Genomic DNA, 25,785 nt, shown 5'->3' on the forward strand with positions numbered 1-25,785 from the left:
ACCACCCTATATTTACTGAGAATATATACCACCTTATATTTACTGAGAATATATACCACCTTATATTTACTGAGAATATATACCACCTTATATTTACTGAGAATATATACCACCTTATATTTACTGAGAATATATACCACCTTATATTTACTGAGAATATATACCACCCTATATTTACTGAGAATATATACCACCTTATATTTACTGAGAATATATACCACCTTATATTTACTGAGATTATATACCACCTTATATTTACTGAGAATATATACCACCTTATATTTACTGAGAATATATACCACCTTATATTTACTGAGAATATATACCACCCTATATTTACTGAGAATATATACCACCTTATATTTACTGAGAATATATACCACCTTATATTTACTGAGAATATATACCACCTTATATTTACTGAGAATATATAGCACCTTATATTTTTTTCTGTAAGAGTTAATTAAAATATATGGGCAGCACAAGTCATTCAGCTGAAAAAACTAAAATGTGAATATTTGTATTTAATAAGGAAAGTTTAATTTTTCAATTTTTTTTTATGTATTTTGTTAGCCTACTATTTCATGACTCTTGTTAGAACAAGTTACCTTTATGCCAGAGGCGCATTGGGGAAACCTATTGTTGATTTACTAACCTCTGGCTCTCAGTCCTGTAGTATGAGAGTAGTCATAATGTTACCTTTGCTTTCCCCAGGCACAGAAGCCATATACTGGCCATAGTTGCACTGTTTTCAGTAAAACACTATTAAGTTGGCCTTATACCATTGGAACCAGGGACTGTCAGTGATGTGAGCATGCTGCTCAAGATTGTATAGGACATAGATTATTTTTTTTTTCTGTCAAAGGGAGTTCTTCTAAGTGCAGGCATATCTCTAGAGGGTTTAGTAAATGATCAGTCAAAAAAATAAGATGAATACACTGTAAAACAGGAATAATAAGGTTCTGCATTTTTTTTTATACTGTGCATAAATTTAGGTAACTGGTCCAATGCTGAATGCATTCTCTGGATGTGGGACAATTTGTATATGGAGATGATAACCAGCAATTAATCATAAACATGCAATGTGGTCAGGTAGATCAACAAAGAGAATCTTGTAGATTAGCACAATCTAAACTTCCTGACCTGTTGTAGACAGTATTTCTAGGTCTACATATAATGCTTGGAATCTTTCTTTGAAAGTTCCTTTCAAACAAAGCGGAATTAGTGGCGCTATATAAATGGTGATCATGATTGTATCTGTTACGGCTGCATTGAATAACATTCCAGAAATTCAAAAAAATTTCATTTTTATATTTTGTGTGTACATCATTTTTATATTTAACAGCATCTTTTCAGCTGTTTTACGTTGCCATAATTGATGGTTTCTATCTGATTGTTGTTGTTTTTTTTTTTCTGTTTTTCTGTTTTTTTCCCCATGCTTTTAATGCTGATGCCAGTTGTTTGCATAACAAAGTGAAATCATAAAATGGGCTCATGATAAAGTTTTAAAAATATCCTTCTTTTATCAGCCACAGAACAAAAGGTACTCTGAGCTGAAAACAGGTCATATCAACTATTGTTGTTCAATGTATGTTCTTCATGCTGCTAAAACAGTGCCAGATGGTTGACTTCAACCCTTTGTTCACAATATGATTTGATCTTACTCCCAATAAAATATCTTGATTATTGTCCTTAACCCCTACAATGCCAAAAATTATTTTGCACTTCAATGGCAAGCACATTTTTTTTCACATTTGTACACCTCTTACACCTGGTATACCTCAGCGTTTTGGAATAAATCATTTTGATTGTGGAAACTACATAAGGAAAAGCTGCCAAAAAATGCTCATTTCCATGACTGGCCTTGGTTTATTGCACACAGAGCATATTCAACTATTTATCTTGTTTATTGTGTTGCTTAATGCCTATGTGATATTGTTATACCACCACAAATCCTGAATGTGGAAGTGCATGGTGTCTTATTGTGTTCCAATGATCAGCTTAGTCAATTGCCACTCTCACTGAACACACAGTCTGTAATTAAGGTTGTGGTCCATTCTGATTTTTCTATGCCTGCAACCTGGTGTTTCCTGAAGAAAAATACTTATAGGTTTTGTTTTTTCTTTCTTAAGAATCCCATTTAAGTGAATAAAAAAAAAACATTTTACAAACCTATCAGAAGTGTAAATATTTTTAGATTTGCGCCAAGATAGCAAGGAAACGTATATTTTATATTTCTTTTTCCTTTTTTTTTTTTTTTTTTTTTCTTGCATGCTTATTACTATATTACATTTTTCATCTTTTTTTTTATTTGTACCTCACAGATTTTTGAGATATTTGGACCTGTTCTACATCCATTTTATGTGATGCGCTTCAATTCAAAGGATCATATTGAATCCAGTGGAATCAAGATGAAAGATACCATGTATTTTGCTCCATCCGTTGATGACTTCACACAGTATATCATCCCTGATGTCTTAAAGAGGTACGCAGTCTGGTTATACAGTGACATGTGTACCTTTTGTTTGTACTTTATAGTTGTAAATAACCTATGTTGGGTTTGTTGTCAGTAAACACATTTTGTTTTCAAGTGAAATATCCTCCTCAGGGATACAATATGGTTTTATGAGCTGTACATTAAGCTGTGACTTGTTGCATTATTTGCAGGGATAGTAAACTCTTTGGGGATGTCCAAAGCTTATTTATTTTTTTTCTTCCTTTAGAGACAGTAAGTAGTGGGGATTTGTGCTAAATGAGCCAAGTGGGCTATGGGAAATTCTGCAAAAGTGATTATGTACAATATCTCGCAGCTACAATAAATGTTATATTTAAATATATCTGTTTGCAGAATTTATTTTAGAGCCCTATACAAAGAGATGCTTTTTACAAAAGAGAAACAATCTATTTATCATTCTTCCTATTAAAGTGAACCTATGAGGCAGTTTGACAAATCTATCATCAATAGTATAGTCTCAGTAAACACCTGCAATATAAAGTTATTATTGCATAAACCATTTCTGATAAAAAAAAAAAAAAAATGTTGTAAAACCTCTCCAATTCTGTTCCCTGCAATAATGCCTTATGTACTATTCAAATTAGCTTTGAGAATGGAATGCAGATCGTGCAACCCTAATGCCATGTGATCATGTAGAGCCAATCAATGCACTTTTCAAGAGCCTATGTCACATGAAGTTTCTTGCAAGCAGTAAAGAGTAAACATGCCTCTGGGGCTGCTCACTAGGTATTTAGAAGAAACTGTACTGGTGTAAAACAGCAAATATAACTTATGTTTCATTGGGGCAGATTCAATTAGCCATGAGGTGAAGTAATTTGTCTCCAGAACAGTCTATAGGAACACATCGCACCAGAATACTAAAATCTACTTTTCCCTCGCGTCCAATAGATATGCAAGGAGAAAATTAATGGATATTTCTGTACTGTAGTCACCAGCAGTGTGCGCAGGTGATGTCTAGTGGCACCTCATGACTAATTGAATCTGCCCAATTATGTTATTTCTGTTTAACGTGCTGTTTTGTGTAGAGGACAGGTCAGCTTTTATCAGGGCTGGACAAATCTGGTCACTATGGCAACTAAAAACCCTGGTAACCAGAGCATGTATGTTTTTTCTTTTTTGGGTTCCACTATAGCACAGCTCTGGCTGCAGTTACAGCACACCATAATTCTGTCCCTGGGAGCTTTCCTCATTAGAAACACATTCTAATGGTTGCTGGCTCAGTGACTGGAGAGAACATTTTCGGCACAGGCTGGTAAAGGGTGTGGTGAAAAATATCTGGGCTATATATATGTGCTGGCAAATGTTCTATATGATTTGCTACTTACGACACATAACCTGCAAGATTGCAACATCATGGGATAAAGGCCCATCCTTCCAAAACCAGCCTCTGCTCAACCTGTAATTTAGAAGCCTCCTTAAGATCCCCTCCACCTGTACATTCCACCTGTATAAGTTCTGAAGCATCTACCCTAAAAACCACCCAAGTGGACCCAATCGTTTTTCATCCTCCACCCTCACCGATTCTCATCCTATCTGTCCACACCCTCCCTTTTTTGTTGTAAGCTATGCTTCTTACCTTCCTTTAGCCCAGTGGATCCCAAACCTACTCCGTTCGAGACACCCTTAGGGTCTCCATAATTTTTTCAAGGAACCCCTAAGCTAAAATCATTATTAAGTAGTCATCCGCCTTGCTTACTATCGGCCCTGCTCCTGGCCGAGGCACCCCTGTGAGATCAGTTTGGGAACCACTGCCTTAGCCGTTTAAAAAAAATAAAAATAAAATAACATTAGTTGCTTATTTTTCCAGGTTTACTGAATTTTATAAGTTATACAGTTACACAAGTTATACAATAGCTATTATTATTGTTTGTTTTTATAATTTCAACTTTATTACACAATGCTGTAAGCGCAAACACATGGAGAACATACAAATTCCACATAGATAAGGACCTGGTTGGAATCAAACTCATGACCCCTGTGTTGTAAGGCTGCAGTGCTAACCACCGTGCTATAAATGTTTATGTTTAGTGTATTGTAACATTGTGTATCTGTTCTCTTGTGTTTGATGCCTCTAATAAACAGATTCAAAAACGTGACTAGAATAATAGTAAACAAAGTACAGCATTGTGTAACAGTGGAGTCTAGAAAGATTTGCAGAATCAATCAAAAGACTAATAATAGTGTTAAAAAATTACTCTACAAACCTCTTCATTCTCTCATTTAGAAAAATGGATTTTCACAAACAACTATGTAATAGACTGTTATTTGACATGAGAACATTTTGAAGATCTCTGAGTGATCTTTTTTTTTTTGCTTTCTATTTTACTGGTTGTCTAAGCATAACTGCAGACTGTTCCTTTCTTATTAACTAGTCATAGTGCTTTGAAGGTACATTTACATGATGGAATGCTTGAATTGTTGCTTCTCTCAGTACTGACACCACTCTAAGGATTCGGTTAAGAAAGAGATGCCTCCTGAGAGCCATTACTGTTATGATTTCATGAGCTTTGTATCTAGAACTGCTGTTATAGTATTTTTTGCAGATCTTTGCTGCAGCTGTATAGATGATTAAAAATAAAGTAAAAGGATGACTTTATAGTAGCTTCACTGGATACCATTTAAATGCTCAGATATTCATTGCATAAATACTGAATTGGGAATGTTTTCATTTGCTGTGCTTCAGTTGCTGCTTTCTTGGAATGACAGGTGAAGAAATAAAATTGCAGTTTGTTTGACAATGGAGCTATCCTGCTTCACTAAAACTTTACATACCACGCTTTTGCTCATTGGGGGCAGGAGCTCCTGTACCCACAATCTTCTCTGAAATTTGGTGGTCATGGGGTTCTGCATTGATTCAGACCAGTTCCATTTTCTCCAGATATAAGGTTTAGGTATTGAAAGCTCGTGCAGCTGAAAGATTTCTGCAACAAGGTTGCAAAGCTGGCTAAGGCATAACCAGGAGTCGCCAGCTTGAGGGAGAGATCCAAGATGACTCTGCAAAGTCCTAAAATTTTACACTATTTGCTAAAGTTCTGTAACGTAAGTTTAGTTGTTGGTGATGTACAATAAACTTTTTAAATGTATTGTCTATTGCATAATGTTATAGCTTCATATCCACCGTTTAAAGTACAGCATATGTATGCTTCCTTTTTTCTCTTACTCAAGTATTAAAGTACTGAGAACTAATACTGTACAACTTTGTTCATTTATACTGCTTCCATCTTTTATTAGTAGCCACAAAAGATCCTTAGTGCATTTCCAACTATTAAATTATTAAAGTATACACTACACAGACTGCAATGATTCATAAAATATTACTTAAGGCATTATTAAACTAAACATACTTATTTAAAGACCAGACATCTACTAGTTATCAGATTACATAGATAATTTGGTAAAGCAGAACAAGTTATTTATGGGGCAGTGAATAAGTGTGATAGTAATGTCCACTGTGAAGTAGGCCTGGGCTCAAGAAAACAGAGCTAAGGAAGTAGGACTTAGAGGTACATAAGGTGAGCTATAGTAGGAGGAGACTACAAGGAAAGAGGTCCCTGTTCCTGATAGCTTACATCCAAAAAGGAAGACACAAAAAGGAAGACACAAATAGGATGGCACTAGATGGGGGCTGGGGGATGATAGCATAGGCAAAGGAGTTGGTAGGGCTGATAGGCTTGAATAAAGAAATGAATTTCAAGGGCATCCTTGAAATAATGGAAATAAACAGCTAATCTGATAAAGGTGGGAAATCATTCCATAGGTGAGGAGCAGCCTGGGCAAAGTCCTGGATCAGGAGTGGAAAAGGTAATGATTGTGGTAGTGAGGAGGCAGTTGGTATCAGAGTACTTATTTATGGCTCCTGTCATGTGGGAAGTTATATAAAACTAAATCCAGTTTGTTATAGTACTTACTGCCTCATTACAACTTCCTTATAAATAATAACCTCACCCTAGTCCTTAGTATTTTGGGTAATTTTCTAGAGATGGTGTTCAAATTGAAAGTTGGCTATATATAACTATATTGTGACTAAATGAGTTTGATAACTCCTTAACCAGCCTGTCCCTCGTTTCTCACAAAATGTGGATTATGACATGTACTTTTTATGGCCCTGGTTTTGTTCCCCAGCTCACCAGAGTACAACTGTAGTATCTAATTACATGTGGATAAGAAGACATTGTAGCTCATTGTAAATATGTATATTGTTTATTGTACATTGTTGATATTGCAGTGAAACTGTTAATCATTGTTCTTAAAATGAAGCCAGGTCTGTTATGGGTAAGGATGAGATTCCAGAATACAGGTGAGGGGGCTGTAGCTACATTCATTCTTCCCATCCTTTCTCTACAGGAAGCAAAGAACAGCTGGGGTCCCTGTGACATTACAAAGTAGTGTAAGGGGTTAATTTTAGGAGGGACTGACTGCTACCCTATCTTTGTAGGTGGGGGAGGCCAATTAGTATCCATTCTCCATAGGACTAGTCTAGACATTTTGTTTGCAACCCAGCAGGGGGCTTCTGTTCAAGCACAGCTCGTCTCCACTCTCCCCTCCAACCCCCTGATCCAGCACCCACCACTGTTTAAAGAGGGAGAGAGCCAGGGATTTTCCCAAGGAGGGGCAAGCACGTGAAAATTTGGCCCTGGATATTGGGAACCACTCGGGGGTAGGAGGGAGATTCATTCTGAGAATTGTTGGCTGGAGACTGCAGGGTAGCTTGTTTTTGAGTTGCCATTCTCTACCAGTTGAATACATCGACAGATCCATGGGTCGTCAAGTCAGGACAGCCAGATGACTGGAACTCCTTAAGCTAGTGGGGTAAGGGACAGATGATGTGGTAAACCTACCTGGTATTTGTTTACTGGTTGCATATAATCTAGTGATTGTTTTTATTACCATAAATTTAATGTTTTACTTTCTAACTGAATTTGTCTGAGTGACTATTTGAACCTTAGAAGGTACTGGGTAGGCTTCCCTGGCACAGTAAGGCACCCGTCGGTGGCCAGCCAGCATGAAGAGGGTAGAATTGGGCCAAAAAACCTGGCATCTTCACATATGTTCTCTGTCGTGAGCGATTAGATGGCAATATCAAACAGGACTGACAGTGGCTGGATTTATTTGTAGATAATACATAAAATAATTGTAGAGGTGTTATGGCCAAAGGCTTCTCATTTATCCCATGAAGGACCAGTTTGAAGATTTGACCGATAGGGTAGTGATTTTAATTCACACACAACTAAGAATTTTAACATTTGTATTAACTGTTTTTATGCAGGCATGCATAAGCTTAACTTGTTTTGTTGTTAGTTTATTGATTGCATAGTTTTTTACTTTTCGTGCATACCATTTTGCGTACATATCTACATGTTTTAGTGTTTGTTTGCGTTAATCTTTCTACATGCTAAACACAGTGCTGTGGGCTTGGTACACAGAAACTTTGACTCCAACTTTTCTATTTTACCATTGACCAACTTCTTCATAAATTAATTATGAATTATTATTATACACTGGACCTTGTAGCACAGTTCTGTTACAGAACTAACAAAGTGGGAGAATACAAGACCCTAACGGGGAATTCTGTTCTGCATGATGTTCCTCTGAAATGGTCATGAAGGCATTTGGCAGTGATTATCATCATCAGATTTTTCTTTGCACACTATAGAGGTGTGTAGGAAATTCAGCAAAATTAGCGCAGGCAAAACATCGTAGTGATGTCTGGCATCTCGTCATGGAGATTTGAATTCATCCTCGATATTTATATCAGTGTGCTATTTTGTTTAGTAATTCATCTCTTAAAATCACCATAAGCAAATAGATAATTCCCTAAACTCTAATCCATTTATTTTAAATTCCATAAATTTTGAGCATATTTCTCTGTTGGTCAAACCGCCATTTTTTCCCCTATTGGATATGCAGTGTCTTTCAATGGGAGCAGAAAGTCTATTGCGATGCATTGGCAATAAAAATAAATGGGAAATTCTCAGCAATACTTACATGCTGGCTTCTAGTTTCTGGCCTCCAGCCAATTGAAAAGTAAGAAATACAATATCTATAGATGTAGAGATGTGGTAGAGGCAGAGAGAGAGAGATTCAGAGCATTTTTCCCATCATTTCAATCAGCATTGTGATTTATGGTATTTCTGTGCCCATTTACATGCATTGCCCATTAGATTGAATAGGAAATCTTGCTCATCTCACTAGTTAGCACCCAGTTTCACCTAGCTGAAACCAATGAGATTATTTTTTTTAGAGCTTTCCATGGTGATTTTGCAAATCTCACTTTATTAGATTTCCCTTGTTCTGCAGTTAATTCAGAAATAAATGTTTTTAGGTTTCAAAAGATGGATATTTACATGGTGATTCACCTTTTTAGATTTTGTAAATTACAAATTGCCATGAAAATCACTGCAAAATAAAAAATAGGGGAAAATGTTGATTTTGACTATTGGGAAAATGTAATTACCTAATGCAAGTGCTGCTGTGCAGAGAAAAATCTATGAGCATTTTCATATGTGAACTTTCAAATGTCCTTATTTTCATTCTTTTCACGTTACTGTTTCTTGAAGAGCCACTTTTGTGCTACACGTGATCATGTCCCATTGCACTGGTTATTCGCTTTAGGTTAAATATCCATTTGAATAATGTTATGCAATCAATGCGCATTAAATCATAATTTTGATTGAAATGTTAAAATTGTTATGGTGCCTCCCTCTCCTTACCATTATTCATTTGGTGTTGTGTATGTAATACGCTAGTATTTACCTTTTTAAAGCTTGACATTAATGTGGCCGACATCAAGCCTGAGAGTTCTTCATTATGAGATATAGGGATATGGCTTATATTAGCTAAGTAATAGTAACAAAAATCCCTCTAAATTTCTAGTCCCCACAGAATATAAGAATATGTCCACAAGCTCTTTCCAGTAATTTCAAAGGTGAAGCTCAGTGTTCATAGAGAAAACGTCCCATAGTTAGCGTATTGCATACATTTATACTTATTGCTCTCTCTCACGGAGCACTGTAATTAGCTCCATGTAGGTATAGAACCAAATTAAATTGGGCTATCTTAGAATAAATACATATCACTAGTATATGGTCTGTTATGCGGCACAATCGCGGCTGTTCGCCGCTGACCGGTTTGTTACATCCGGGTTTGTGACATCATACGTCACATGTGACCTGACGTACGTTTTGTCGTAGAGACTTAATCATGGGAATTACTCATTTGTCATAGAAATGGAGTTAATATACTCAAGACAGCCAATCACTTGGCTGCATCTATGATGGACATTATTTTAAACCAATTTTATATGTTGTTTTCTAAAGTAAATATATATCGGTGTCCTGTGTATTATAGGGAAAAGATTGTATTGAAATGTATTGCAAATAAAACATGCAACAAGGTTGGGATTAAGTTGATTAGGTAATGCATTGATAAGTTTTATTATTAAAATCATTTGATTATCCCAAAGTTAGTATTAATGTATTTGATTATTAAAACAAAAAAACATATTATAATTGTCGATACATATTTGTCAATGTTGATCTAAATATCAGAAATATCAAACATCCATTAATGAGTTCTATTGATATATCCAACCGGTATAATAATCCCCATCTGCATATGGATCTCTATTTATCCAGGTAAGTAGTTATATTTGATTACTAAAAGATATTTTATGGCATTTTGACTTATATCCACATCCAAGTTTCCATTCACTCAAATGGGTAATTCTAAAGGAAGCTAGCAAAATTTAATGTTTTCATTTAAGCCATGTGGTATGATGGAATTGAGCAGGAAAATCCACCTGCTTTCCCTCCGGAGGAGTTCTTTCATAATATCACCACCTCTGATTCCCATTGTCACTTTTTCATGTAAAATGTAAAGTTCATTCTTATTGTGTATGAGAAGATGTTTAATCCTTTCTGGTGCTTTTGTCAGGTCATTTTAATATTCTAAGAGTTGGTATTAAATTAAGTATGCACTAGATCATCAGTAAATTAATCCATTATTCCCCCTGTTACAAGGTTATGTGTAGTAGAGATTATCTTTAATATTTCACAGTATGTTAGACCTAAAGCCACTGGGCATTTTGATAAGAAGGCACATAAAATGATTTAACGCATAAAAATTATCAGCAGATAGCATTACTGTTCCATACAAAATGATTCGCTCTTCATATAGATGTAATCGATAGCCTCAGAATGCTGACAACATTATATTTTTCCATTCTATTAGCAACTGAAAAGACAATTATTTTGAGGCATGAACACAGTTTGGTGTTTATTTAGTACACCACTTTGCTAGCAGCATACCTTCTTAAGATATCATACATGTCTGTTCATATTAGTACAAGTGACAGAAGCATGTCTCCGTAGTAACCTTTGTATGGTGCTCAAGGGGCACCTTTATTCTGTGGATAAAATTCAATGTTTTATACAGTTTAACTCTTTGGCTTCCCTAGAGATTATTATATTATGTAGTCTATTTCTTGTTTCTCTGGGTTTTTTTTAACAGTATACATGCAGTAAAGTTTGTACTCATGTTAATTCTTTATTTGAAGCATTATTGTGTAATGTGCAGTAGAATATGGGAGAGCAGCTTTAGTCATTGCTTCCAGGCGTCCGGCTTTCACTTTGGTCTTTGAGAGTTGGGAAAGTACAACAGGAGTACAGCTATTCATTGTAGTTTTCAGTGGGAAGTAGGACTTCCTGCTCTTTTTTTTTTTTTGGGGGGGGGGGGGGGTGTATTAAAGTATATAATGTGGGGTGAGTGTACACTTGATTAAGCAAACAGTAGATATTATTGCTTTGACTCCTTTCTAAATCTCGATTTTTCTTCTAGCCAAAAGGGTTCCGATGCTTCCTGGACAAATGATCAAGAACCACCAGCAGATGTAAGTATGCAACTCAATATGATTAAAAGATGGACAAGTAGTATGCTGAATAAGAGGAGCATCAGATCAATATTTTGTGATAGTTCTGAATCCTTCTATCTAGAAATTCAATATGCTAAGCGCTGGGTTTATTGATAAATTATATGTGAATATTGTTCAGCCTGTGTTAATTTACATCCGCACTGGTTCACATGACCAAATATTTAGATTTGTATGTTATCTGAATCGCTGTGCCAAGTTGCATCTAAACAATTTATATTTGTTTTGTTACTTTTATCTCTGAATATAACATACATGAAAGTTTTACACAAACACACAAGATACAAATAAGTCAAAAAATTTTATTTGTTTGTGGGTACCATTCCCCCATTGTTAGGGTAGAGAAACATGTTTACTATAGCTATATAGTGCATAACCTGTGTGGCGCTTTGTCGGCCAAACTGTGCGGTTTAGAGCTGTAACAAAACTGTCTATCTGAAATAAAGACTACTGGGGTTTATCGGTAATAGTGTTGTTGGTGTAGATTATTTAGTATTTGTTTGAATCACAAAAATAGCTTACATAATAGTATTTTATTTTTTTTATGTTTCCTCAGTGTATTGTAAAATTAAACCTTATTTTCAAAAGTGAAGTTTAAGGTTTTTTTTTTTTCTTCAAATCATCTATAGCTTTGGATGATTTATCTATAAAAAAAAAAAATTCCAAACTAATAAAATATTATGTATTATTGGTTTGTAAGGCACCACCCTGCTCAACATCACCCTGCAGGGGAAAAGCAGGGCATACATAAAACGGGAACATACAAGGTAGACAAAATTAAATGAAAATATGAAAACAACTTGCTCATGAGAGCTTACATTCCAGTATTCTACCCAGAGCATTTTGCCAGCCAGGTGTCATTAAGAAGTAGCCGGATGGGCCCAATAGTAATACTTTGCAATAATATTGAAAAGTGTTGGAGGTTATTGCCCACGTCTGCCAGGACTGGTCAGAGTGGTGGTCAGTGGTCTAACACACAGTGCTGGCTGTAATGCTCACATAATGCAAATAGGACAAACAATGGTTTATTTTAATAAGAGGCTGTTGGGCTCAAAAAGCTGGGTGGCAAATAAAAGCAGCCAAGTGGAGCACTTGGCAAATAGGTGCTGGGGAGAACACTGCATTCTAATTGACCACAGCAGAAACAAAAGGAGTACCCAGAGTGGTGATTGGAACAGTCATGAGGGTTAGTTAGAGAGGGTACTATAAGTGGGAGTAGGTATGCTCAAAGATATTTGATTTTCATTTAAAGATTTGAAGGTTATGGTAGGGTCTAATCTGCTGTGGTAGCGAATTCCAATAAGTGGGTAGGGCTGATTTAGAGGTGGTTACCAGAGGCAGGGTGGTGGTCAGAGGTGTAGAGCTGAGAGGCAGAGTATTTTGATCTGAGATTTGAGATGCATGAAGGGGTTGAGTTGATGGCTTTTGTAGGTAAGTGTGGGTAATTTGATTTGGATCCTGGAGGACATGGAACCAGTGTAGAGATTTGCAAAGTGGGGCAGCAGTTGAGTGGCAAGTAAGAAAGTTAGTTCTTACTGCAGCAAAGCTATATGGAAGCGGCCATAGAGGGGTGAGGGGAATGCTAGATAGCAGGAGGTTGTAAGGTTAGAGACGATGAGAGTGGATGAGTTTTGTGGATGTGGATGCATTATTCACCATATCTACTATGGTTTATGATGTCTCTAGAGGTCCTATTATTTCTTCTTGCTGATGAGCCAGTATAAAACAGTTTTTGACGTCTTTATTACATTTACAGTTTGGAGATCTCGACCCTTTTGTGTTTTTTAGTGAGCTATTTAAGATAGCCCCGTGGAACTGTTTGTGAAATGTTTTATAAAATACTAAGTTTCACTGATCTTCATGTAACTCATTTGTGATGCTAAACTAAAATTTATAGCCATGATTTTTCTCAGTTTCAGCATTTACACTTTTCTTATAACCCTTCAGCCCCTATACCTTCTTTTCTAAGTCTTGTCAGTAAAAGTTACACTATAATTGTTACATAATTCAAAGATTGGCAGTAAGACTTCTGCATTTTCATTATTTATTTATTTTTTTTCTAATAGTTTGCTGCCTTAATCAAAATTTTAGATGTTCGGTGGGTTATCTGCACAACATTAGTTTATCAAACTGCTCTTTGGAATATACCTATTAGAATATTTTGAAGAGTATCTCAAACTTTAAAACACTTTCCTTAGAACATGCAGGCTTGTTGCAAATTATAAAAGATAAATTTGCAGTAGTGTATTTATAACCACGAAAACAGATCTGTATAAATACACTACTGCAAATGTATCTTTTAATATTTGTTGATTTTGACATTGGGGACACCTTGCATCTAGTGATTTCTACGGCCGTATTAAGCGATTGTACGTAAATTTCTCTTATTTTCTATTTATTTTTTTCTGTTGTTGCAAATCATGCCTTAAGGGTAATGCTTCAGTATAGTGTTTAAATCAGTGAGTGTCTTACCTGTACCGTTGCACAAGTGATGCTTTCATTGCAGTTGTGCAACTCATATCCGATAACATGTTTCCCTGGAAGAAGACCAGAATTATATGAAAATCTGATACTATTTTAAGCACCTATTTTTTTGTCCTGTAGGTATTAGATTACAGCGATGATGAAAAGGAAAGAAATGCAAAGCAGAAGAAAAAAGCACAGAATACAGCAAAGAAGAAGCAGGAAGCAGAAACGGATAAATCATGTAAGTGGTATAAGGACCAGTGTTCAGAGTCTCCATTCTGACAAAATTTAAAATTTAAGGATAGTTGCCCAGGAAAAAGCATTTCACAGTTCAACCACAACCCCCTACCTAATTGTATTGTCCTGCCTCACTAAGCTGGATGCTGCCACTATATTTGGAGAGACCAAGTGGCACAAATATGTACTAATGGCGGCAGCACAATGAGACTGTACAATAGAGACACAAGATTAGAAAGCAGCAATATACATTATCCAGTAGATATGATTGGTAGGCTGAATGCTAACTTTATTATTTTTATTAATTATTATTATTATTATAAAGGCCCATTTTGTCTAGTAACAGGATCATTGTGGCTTCTAGTAACATTACAAGGACCCTGCTTATTATAGGGGTACTCATGCACTGCGACATACTACTTAGTTTGCTCTCCAGGCAGTGTTTGGCAAATTGTTAATTTGGGATGATCTGCTCTGTGTCCAGAGATGTTGATTCCTCAAGCGCTCTTTGAATTTCTGCACGTGTTTTTTGTTTTTTTTAATTATTTTTTATGGGTGGGAGATATAATTATTTGCCTTTTTTAATTCCCCTTTTTGGAGTGAAAAAACTTTATACTGTGGAACTGACCATAGGTTTTATTTTCAGTTTAATTTTAGTTGCCATTTATACATTTATCATACACTGCATTGGTAACCCATAACTATTTACTATCTGTGTGAATATATAAACTGTCAATATGTGACAGTGTTTTGTAATTACTATATTAAAAAATGCATACCTTAGTCTTAATTAAATATTTACAAACACTGTCTCTTAACATACATGATTAAAGTATACATAACCGTATTCTCAGAAAATGTTGCCATCCGAGTGGCATTAAAAAGCAGCTGGGTGGGGGCAATGTAATATTTCGCAATAATAATGAAAAATATTGGAGGTTAATGCCCACTTGCTGGCTGGACTAGACACTTATATTTTGTTTTAAATTAATTCATTTTTTTATGCCTGCCTGGACTGACTGCCAGGATTGGTCAGACAGGTGTTCGGTGGTCTAACACACTGCTGACTGCAGTGCCTATTATAATAGAGCAAGCATGATTTGTCCTATTATAATAGGACTCGGTCAAACTCCCAAGAGCTGGGTGGCAAGTAAAACACCCTGGTGGAGCACCGTTCTGGGGAGAACACTGCATAAACCAGCAAAATTACTCTGTACAAACTTTTATATGCAGTTTTTGTTTTTCTCTATATCAGTTCACAGTTGATGATTTACATATATTCAATTGACTTCTCTTCCTTGCCAATGCTTTTTTTTGGCCAGCCACTTTACAAGATTTTGGTATGCATCTTTTTCAGGCCTCTCATGTGGTTTATTCACACACAAAGTGCATACAGATGTATATACGAAAAATATGCATGCATGTATTTGCAGTAGAATGCTAGCTTTGTAAACTATTCAGCACTGGCATTCTAGGAGTAGGACAGGCATGATGTATAATTTACAGTGATGGCAGTGAAACACAAGTTACACAATTAAATTGCAAGTAATTACTCTGCAGCTGGGGATAGAACCATGCTGGACTCCACAGTTCTGCTAGTTGGGAATTAAAAAAAACTAACCAAAAAAAAAAACCAACCTAAAGACATTTTGGATTATTATTACTATTAACGTTTGTTTTAAATGTGACAGCGACATGCAGAGGAATAATACAGATATGGTATACAAATTGCAGAATATGCAAAATTACACAACAGTAGTAAAACAAGGACAACACTATAGTATAATACTACAAGTAGTAAAAGAGAAGCGTTAACAAATAGTATAAATTACAGACGGCTTTTCCAAGGGAGTTGAAGGAAGTTGGGAGACTAGTTTAGTTAGAAAATTTGGGGAAACGGTATGGACAAAAGAGGGCCTTGATCATGAAAGCATGCATTCTAAAAGGGGTATGATGAAGTTTGGAAACAGGGTGATTCAAAGAGGTTAAGTAGATTGGTGGGGGAAATTATATAGCTGGTAGGGAGCACAAGTTTCGAGGGAGCAATCAAGTATTGAAGGCAGGGAAATAGTCTAACAGAGCTTAGAAGAGTGTTCCATAGATGGGAGCAGCATGGGAGAGAAGTCTGGGTGGCGGGAGTGAGAGGTGATTATCAGTGGTAAGGAAAGGCTGTGGTCACTGGATGATTAGAAGGCATGTGATGGGAGATGAGGTTGGAGATATAGTGAATAAGAGAACGGGGCATGAGCGTTGTAGGTTTGGATGAGGAGTTTGAATTGGGTTCTGTAACAGGTATAGGGTGCCAGTGAAGGGTTTCGAAGAAGGAGAGAGTTATAGGCAGAGCTGACTGAAAGACCAATCTTGCAGCAGCAATGAGGAGCCATTGAAAAGTAGTGAGCGAGGCCAGATAGAAGGTTAAATAGTTGGGGCGAGAGATAAGAGAGTGGACAAGTATTTTGGTAGCATCCAGGGAGAGGATGGGTAAAATCCTGGCAATGTTGCAGAGATGAAAATGACATGACTGGGTTAGGGGAGAGTTTGAGAAAGAGGCGTCCAGGGTAACGCACAGGCAGCTGACCTGCGGAACTGAACGGCAAGAGTTATTGTAAACAGTGAAGGGAGATGGAGAATGGTTGAGATTCAAGAAAAATAGAAAACTGTTAAGCTTAATATATCAAACACTGAACTAAGTGTTGCAGTACCCAGGAGGGGATGCTGAAAAAACAGTTTGAAATTCGAGAGAGGACAGAGGGAGGTCAGGTAGAGTTTGAAATCATCGGGAAAGAGATAGTACTGCAGACTAAAGAAGCTGATGAGATCAACAAGAGAAGAGGTGTAAAGTGAAAAGAGCAGGAAGGGGGGAGAAAGTGGATCATGAGACAGAAAAAGATATGTTTGAGAGATCGAGTTAAAACCAAGAAAGAACAGCGTTGCACAGACAGTGAGTGAAGAAGGTGGTCCATGGTGTCAAAGGCTGCAGAGTTTATCAGTAAGAAGATCATTGGTGTCTTTGGTCAGGGCAGTTTCTGTGGTCTGTAGTGGATGAAAATCATCTTGGAGAGTCAAGGAGGGAGTTTTCAGGGGGGAAAGTGATAATGTGGGTTTAGACAAGTCTTAAGTATTTTGAAGGCAGGGGAGAAGAGACATTAGAAGGTAGTTTTACAGTGAGGTAGAGTCCAGTGATTGTTTTGGAAGGAGATTGCAAGAAACAAAGGTATGCTTGATGGATAAGGGATAGATTGAATAGATGGGTGGGTGGGAAGGAGGCAGATTTTAGGTAAGAGAGAGGGGATGAGATCAAGAGGGACAGAGGGAGAAGTGAACAGCTTGGATCTCATACCCGTTGGTAGCATAAGGGAGCGCAAGGAAGGGGCTTAAGGGGGGTGTACAGTAGGAGCAGGAGGGCTTTGACACGAAAAGCCAGAGGGTGAAGGGAGTGTGAAGAAGGAGGCGTAAAGCAGTAAGAATTTAGAGGTGGAAAGCTAGGGGCATGGGGGCCTGACAGGAAGAGGTTTCACAGCTGAGAGGGGTTGGAAGATGGGCAAGGGAAGTATGGCCAAGAGAGGGAAGAGGGTGTTAGGCCGTGAGAAAGATGCGGACAAAGCAAAGGTAGCATGATAAAACAATAGCAGGTGATGGGTAATGGTGCAGAGGTAAGACTGGCAAGCAGCCTTCAATTTACCTTTCTCTAAGGTAAGAATTTGTACATTAGGGCACCATTGTGCAACTTCATAAAGTTGTGACTGAAATATACTAGTGCAGAAATAAAACCAGCTATGCTGGTCTTCCGAAAGAGAAATCTCTAAAGTCTGTTATTGTATTCAACCAATTACAAAAGGGAAGCTTTAAGACTTGCCCAGACTGTGCTACACCATGCTTTACAAAAGTGGAAGCTGCTCAAATCAATTTATAGGCCATAACAGGTGCTTGAAAGGGTGGGGTTATCCTGCAAGGAACATACACACAACATTTTTTCCCCCAGCACACTGCTATAGCCAGCAACAGATCTTTAGATCTTTAGAGTAGGACCATCCTATTAGCAAAAGCGCCTTGGTGTGGCAGGATGGCTTAAACATACATTTGCAAATGTGTGCAACAAAGACTTTTGCATTTTTATCTACAGTAGAAATGGCAGATCTGTTGCTGGCTATAGCAGTGTGCTGGGGGAAAAAATGTTGTGTGTATGTACCATGCTTTACAGTAACTTCAGCTGTCAAGGTAGTAGTTAAAGTCTAAAAAGTAGCCTTTAGAGTTAGGTGAGTGGTATCAAGGTGTATCAGAGAAGTCATACAGCTGTGCAATAGCAGCCACATTCTTTATCGAGTGGCTGCTATTATAAATGTCAGAAGGCTTTCCTCAGTGTTTGTCTGCCACAAAACCTCTGTAGGACTCCATCAGAAGAAGTATCATCCAAGTATTCCTATAGATGTACTATTTAAGCTTTACTATTCATTATTTTGATGTAGTGTAATCCAATGATGCAATAGCAAAACGCACATTTCTGTTCTAACTACATTTTCACCACTGCTGAGGAATTGGTACTGGCTGGCACAGTCCTAGAATGCTTTGAACTCCATATTAACTGAGCTAAAATATACCTCAGATGCCTTGTTCAAGTTTCTCTCCACTACTGGTGTGTGTGTCTAATTGTAAAATCCACAGCGACTAATTAAACTTCATATGCTTTGCTACTCTTTACATTATGCATGCATATTCTGGGTACACAAAGGGAAATTCTCAAGTTGTGTAGATAAGTAAACATTGTAAGCTCTAAATATATTCTTAGTCATATTCTACATTAGCATTTTGTTTTTGTTTTCCCCATTTATTAAACACATTGAGTTAAACTTGTGTAGCCCTGAAGCAGAAGAATCCAAATAAGACGTGTGTATTTGGAAAAAGACTGTCCTCTTAGGTGAAGAGTATTTAAAATAGAAAATTGGGAAGTAATGTTGCATCACCATGGTAACATAATGGCAATTCTCTAATCTATTTGTACAGGTTCATCTTTAATATAAAATATTTTCCTATATACTTGAAACATTAAATTATCAGGAGCCCACAAAATGTTTCTGCATCCCATTTACACAGGGGCATAACTAGACATTTGTGTGCCCCATAACATTTTGTAAAGGCCCCCATGTAGTTTCCAAGAGTGAAAGACATTTGGGGCCTTGTTCTGGGAGGCAGGTCCTCTCACAGCTGCTACAGTAGTTACACCTTTACATTTTCAGATAACTGCTTTTCAAGTGACATTTTAGTCTAAATTACTTTTTCCATAAGAAAGATAAACTTATGGCTATAAAGAGTTAAGCGATGGCTAACAGTGTAGTCAGAAGAGATGACTGTTCATTAAGCAACAACTATAAAGTAGCCGTGGCATGCAAATGTTTTGCTAAATGCAAACAGAACAAAAGCCAATAGTGAGAAGACTCAAGATCTTGTGCAGCAAGGTGGGTGTAACACAATCCTCATTACGGTGTTCATTTAAAGACCTCTTAATTTGTCAAACATCAGATTTACGCGAAACCTCGTTATTTATCATGCACACTTGTGTGTGATACATCAGTAAAAGTGATATTTGACCTTTTGCACTGATTATTTTCCTTTTTGAAGTTTCCATTTAACCTCAAAATTGAAACTTGCATATTTGAACTGTGAAGGTGAAATATATTGTTCCATATTAATCAGACATCTGGTGAAGCTCTGTTACCTTTCCACTTTTTTACAGTAGCTGAAGCTCATTTCACATCTTTAGGAAGGTAGCCTAATGGAATATAATGCAAGTCAAAAAGCTGAGAGTGCAGTGTTTAATTTGCTGTGACATCACTGTCTCTGTCCACCTGTATGTATCCTGCAAATCCACAGTGCATTTCTGCAAAGTAGCGCTAGACTCAAAGAATTACGTTTTACTATTGGCCACAATAAAAAACAATAATTTTATTAGTCTTCCATGTTATAGGCCCTGGATGCATGATAGCAGTGCATCATCATGCATGTAGTCCCATAACATGGAAGACCTCCCTCCTTTTTGGAGTTTTTGAGGGAAATTTTTCACTTGTGTTTGTGAAGAAAAATGGTGTATTTTGTACTCTACTTTGAGAAACCCAATATTCTAATCCATCTATCCAATACAAATGATTCTTTTCTTCTTGCTGTCACAATCATGCTGTATGATTAAAGTGTAAAAGATGGGGTCTCTTATTAAAACTACCCCAATTTTTTTTGGCTTTGTTGTTAAATCTTGTCCACAGGATGGGATTGGACAAAAGAATATTCTCTCACGTGGACTAGGTTCGAACAAAATGCAGTCTGTTCAATGAATTGTGTTATAGCAGCACTCAATTGACCTGTGAATTTCTTTTTAATAAACAAAATGAGCAGTCATACTTTTATTTAGTTTCACTCATTTTAAGTTTAAATGCAAAATGACCAGTGAAACATGAGATGAAGTATCCTCCAACATCATTTTTCAAACTCCTCCTGCATCAAGCCTTGCACTCACTCATCACTTTTGTTTGAACCTGGAGGATTATTGTTTTTTTTGACTCTGACAGATTTTTAATGTGATTTTTATAATGATGTGCTTGAAATTGACTCTCTACCCTGGACACTATACCAAAGAACCTACTCACACTTGACTTTTTGGTCAACGTCTTATATCTGCTGTGCTTCTGTCCCTTGAGCTCCATCCCTTTTTCAGTGCATGTGGAACTAGCAGGAATAATTTATTCTCCAAACTACATATTGTGTTCATCTTAACCGTGCAAAAATGAAAAATAGTATAGTTGCATTGAAACATGAATATATTGATAAATAAGAAAGTCAACACCTCTAACTTTAGTCTGTTTACTGCACAATACTGATTAATCGATCTATGTTATAGTTTACATTGTAAGTTATAAAATCAATGGAGTGCTCCAAACTTTGTACTGTCCACACAGGCATTGGAAAAGGCCAAAAAATCCACTTTGCTGTTGAAATACGAGGAGCTGAGTATTTCAGTTAGTTGCCACTAATAATACCTGACTCATTTCTCCGCCTCTAATGGGGGTGGTTTCATCAGACCTCGGAGGCGAAGAAACGCATCACGTGAGATCAGTGGCAACTAACTGAAATACTCAGCTCCTTGTATATCCTTGCAAAGTGGAATTTTTGGCCTTTCCAATGCCTTTGTGGACTACAAAGTTTGGAGCGCTCAATCTGAATTAAGGTATGACATTTATTAGATCTGCTTACAGTGGAATTTTTCTTGGCTTCGAACTGTTGCCTAAATTTGATGGACTGTCATATTTTTCAATGGGATTTTTTCATCCTAAATACTAGTTGTGAACAGTTATTTAAATACTGACTGAACAGTCCTACTGACATTTGGAATATTTTTGGATTGCTATGTGGAATTGTTTTAGGACAATCATTCTAACCACACAATTTATTAAGGGACTCTGTTGTCTTGATTATTTGAACAAGTAATTGTTTCAGAACTTTTAGGAATTATGTATGAAACTTCTGTGGCCATCTGTATTTTCATGTATAAAGGTTACTAATAGTAACCAGCAAAGTATTGGTGCTGAGGAGTTGGGATTTATCAATTACTGCCTTTGAATTTGCCACAATTAAGGAATATATATTGCATTGCATGGTTTGTGTGTGTATATATATATATATATATATATATATATATATATATATATATATATATATATATATATATATATATATATATATATATATATATATATGTGTGTGTGTATATATATATGTATATATATATATATATATATATATATATATATATATATATATATATATATATATATATATTATTGTGTGTGTTTGTTCTTAATAAATAAGAATTAATAACATTTCACCATAACCAGCGCTCTTCTATATTTTTGTTAGTTTTTTGTTTTTTTTATATCTATACATCTGGCAGAAACAGTATCTGCTGTATGTTGTAACAGCGATTGGTGAAGTAATTTTATGATATTTTACCCGTTAATGCCTAATTAATTGCTCATTGTGTTTCTCTGGACCAAATGCCAAGTGTTTATTTTCTCCCGTCTCTGTATGCAAGGTGTTAGATATCCCTGTAAGCTTTTCTTCCATGAACCTTCTAAAGCTAGGTACACACTACACGGTTTTCGTCCAATAATCGTCTCAATCAGCCGACATACGACCGCTCGTTCAAAAGTCAGGTCTGTGTGTGCAGTGACACGATGGTCGAAAGTCTGCCCAAATGGACGATTGTCGCCTCATTTGGTTGGTCGTACCGTTTAATATTTTCGTTCCAATCTCGTTTCCTTTGTGTAGTGTGTATAAACTTCTGTCCGATCCACAACAGTGAGTACGAAATTAGTCATTGCTCACGACAACATGGCTGTAAAAAGTCGCTAACGGTACAGCTGCTCTTCCCTTTATCGTCCTAGACAAGGCTAGTGTGTATGCAGTCCATGGACCGAGCGATCGGACCATCGATCGCATGTAAAATCGCTCGGCATAAAAAGTTGGTTGAAATTTCTGTAGTGTGTACCCAGCTTAACACTTAAAATGTTTAAAAAGAACTGTATTTAATTAAACATTTTTGATAATTATGCCTACATCTGTTAAAACGTAATAGGTCTTGCAAAAGTTTCTGTAAAGTCTCGGCATGTGTGTGCAGATTTATTTGCGTAATGCAATGGATGTTGTTACTAAAACACGTTCACCACAGTGCTTTTTGCAGCCAAAATGAAATATCCCTTCAGCAAATTATTTTATTGTGAAGCAATTTTTATCGTCTAATTTTGCTTACATTTAGTGAACGTAGACAGCCCTACATATGTATAAAGGTTGGTCTTCCAAAAACAAAATTTATCAATGGGAGTACCAGAAAAACAATTTTGAATTCTGAGCTACAATTTATGGGAGGGTTGATCCATATTCATTTTGAAATACTGTCTTGTATGATAATTAAAGATCTGTTTTAATTTTTTTATTTCCCTCTCTCATTTAAAGCAACCACTACCCAGCAATCAAACCAGAGTCACAGAGGTCAGAATTTCTCTCGGCCATACTCAAGAAACAGTCCTGCGCCACACTTCTCACGTGCATGGGGTTCACAGCAGCCAGGAAATGCCTATGGGCAGAATCACAGACCATATTTCCCTCCAACTTTTCCAGGACAACATATGATGCAGCAGCCCTATCCTTACCAGAATTCTCAAGAATATCCTATGCCATCAGCAAATAACGGTCACCACCCTCCATTTCCACATTTTTATGGGCCTTATGGAAATATGCAAGCTTTTCCTCCTCCTCCACTTCCACCTCCACCACCAGATATGATTTGGTCCAAACAAAATGTACATATTCCTTATGTGCAGAACTTGCAATTCTACTCTGTACCGCCCCCACCTCCTCCTCCACCACCTCCTCCTCCCAACTCTGGAAATGCTAGTTCTTCCCTTTGGAATCATTGATGGCTCCAGTTGCTCTTGAACTACCAATACTGAAAGCTTGTATGAGATTATGGTTATTTCATATTTCTTTTCAATGTATGTAAATAGTGCAATTTCCATTTAGCATAATGTGTACATTTTAATTTACTTTACCACTAGTGTTTCTATTTAAACAGAGCTTGTGGGTTACAATGTATAAATTGACCATTATTTCTATAAGAATTGTCTACAGATTTTTAGAATTTTATTTTGCGACTATTTTCCAGTACTATGTAACGGTATATTTTGTATTAAGTTGATTTTTTTTTTTATGTCAAATTTGTAACATTGGATTACTTAAATGATTAAGAAAAAATGTATTTAGAACTTTCAAAAACTAGGATGACAAAATACCCTTTATGTGTTCTTTATTGTAACAGAGTAATGCTCAGTTTTTCAACGCTCAATAAATTTGTAAATCTGTAAACAAGCTTCTAGGTTTTCTCTTTGTAAATAAGACTGTGTTTTTAATCTATGGCGTTGTTGTTCATTACAAACTTTTAAAGCAAGGCATTTTCATTTTAAGTCAGGCAGATGTTGAGTTCATGTCGGTCTGAATTGGCTTCTCTAGGCACAGTTGTCTTTTCCTCTCATTGTCATCATATTGTCATGCACAGTGGGAAACTTCTGCTGGTCTCTAGTTCATCTTAATGCAGCCTACTAATTCTCTAATACTCGTCTACCCTCCTGAACAGCTGGCATCCTAAGTCTTGAATTTGGATTACTAATGTGTCCTGCAGACATTTAAAAAGCAATTTTTTTTCTGCAGAACCTGTAAATGGCCGTAATAACTGTTGGTTAACCTGTGTTTTACCTTGTAATTATTACGTGGATAACGTGTTTCTAATTGCTTTAATGTATGTAGAGAAAAATTATAACCTGTTAGCCAATCCTCATTGGAATGTTCACAGCATGTTTCAGTCGGTTTGCTGATCGTGTGGAAAGCAATATTCTGTCCACTGGCATGACTGTGAGGACAGAGCTCCATATGATGGTGTGTTCCATGAAATGACAAACAGGAAGTCATTAACTGAAAATGAAATGGCAGATGCAATTGGTTTTCCAACAGAGTAGTGATGTGACTCTGCTACTCTCATACTATGCAAAAAGATCTTGCAGATGGGTGATGTATGCCTTCTTCCATAGGAATATAATATATGTATCAACAAGTCCTGTTCTAGGCTAATGTGTACCACAGCTCGCTATCATTATAGACCAGTTATCAGTCTAACGTAAAATTAACTTGCAAGGCCATCCATACTTCACATCAGGTGTATTGGGCTACATAAAGATTTTTGACACAAGGTCTTAGATGCAAAGTGCTAACCCTGAAAAGTGCAGAAGGGGTATGGTCTATATGACCTACATGATTGACTGTACCAATCATTACATGGTATGGTAGGGAAAAGCTTGATGCAAGGAACTAATGATCATGTTTGAGTAACCAGACACATAACTACCAAATCTCTCAGACCAAGAAATACAATGCTAAAAGGCTTTTGTTTTTTTCTCTTTATTGTTTTTAATTAATATTGGGCTTGATTTAGCATAATCCTTAATGAATGTGGTTGAATTGGAACACCTGATGAATTAACTAACGCATCAAAGATTAGGATCCTGCAGGTACTTCTCTATTTAAACGACTATTACACAGTTACCGACACATCCGTGATGAAGCCTGTAACATTTTAAAGGTTAAATGTGTTGCATTATATCAATAACTGACTTAATATTGGATATCTAACAATGCCCACTGTTGCTTATATGCAGAACAGTGGTAGCTAATAGTTACACGCAACCGCCTGTTCAGTTAGCTGTCAAGACAATGCTGGCTGAGGCCACAGCTTAGCCTTTGACTTCTTTCACCCATCTGTTTGTTCTCCTGTGTCTCTCAAAGTGCTTAAAATGCAGAAGGAAGGGGGCCGGGACAGCAGTGAATGAGACCATCAAGGGTAAGACATAACCCTCTGTATTTCCAAGAGAGACAGCTTAGAAGACAGCACATTGGCGATAATACATTGTTCTTGGTTGAAATGCTGTTGGACACAAATTTACTCCATATAAGAACGGGGAATTTCCTTTTTTGTTATTTTAGTATAAATTTATAAATTCTACCTTGAGCAAAAGCATTGCTGGAGAGTACTTCCATTTTGAATGTTTTG

The 25,785-nt window shown here is 36.6% G+C and overlaps 1 protein-coding gene across 1 annotated transcript in view; it reads left to right on the forward strand.

Moving 5' to 3' along the window:
* The window catches only part of NAF1 (nuclear assembly factor 1 ribonucleoprotein), a 45,330-nt gene extending 21,307 nt beyond the window's left edge, over window positions 1-24,023 (forward strand). The window contains exons 6-9 of the mRNA XM_075198050.1: window positions 2,325-2,485; window positions 11,351-11,402; window positions 14,046-14,148; window positions 23,142-24,023. Coding sequence (XP_075054151.1) covers window positions 2,325-2,485; window positions 11,351-11,402; window positions 14,046-14,148; window positions 23,142-23,605 — 780 coding nt within the window. The 3' untranslated portion in view covers window positions 23,606-24,023. The remainder of the gene's footprint in view (window positions 1-2,324; window positions 2,486-11,350; window positions 11,403-14,045; window positions 14,149-23,141) is intronic.
* The last annotated feature ends 1,762 nt before the right edge of the window (window positions 24,024-25,785 follow it).

This window comes from Mixophyes fleayi, chromosome 1, assembly GCF_038048845.1.
Source record: "Mixophyes fleayi isolate aMixFle1 chromosome 1, aMixFle1.hap1, whole genome shotgun sequence".
Lineage (NCBI taxonomy): Eukaryota > Metazoa > Chordata > Amphibia > Anura > Limnodynastidae > Mixophyes > Mixophyes fleayi.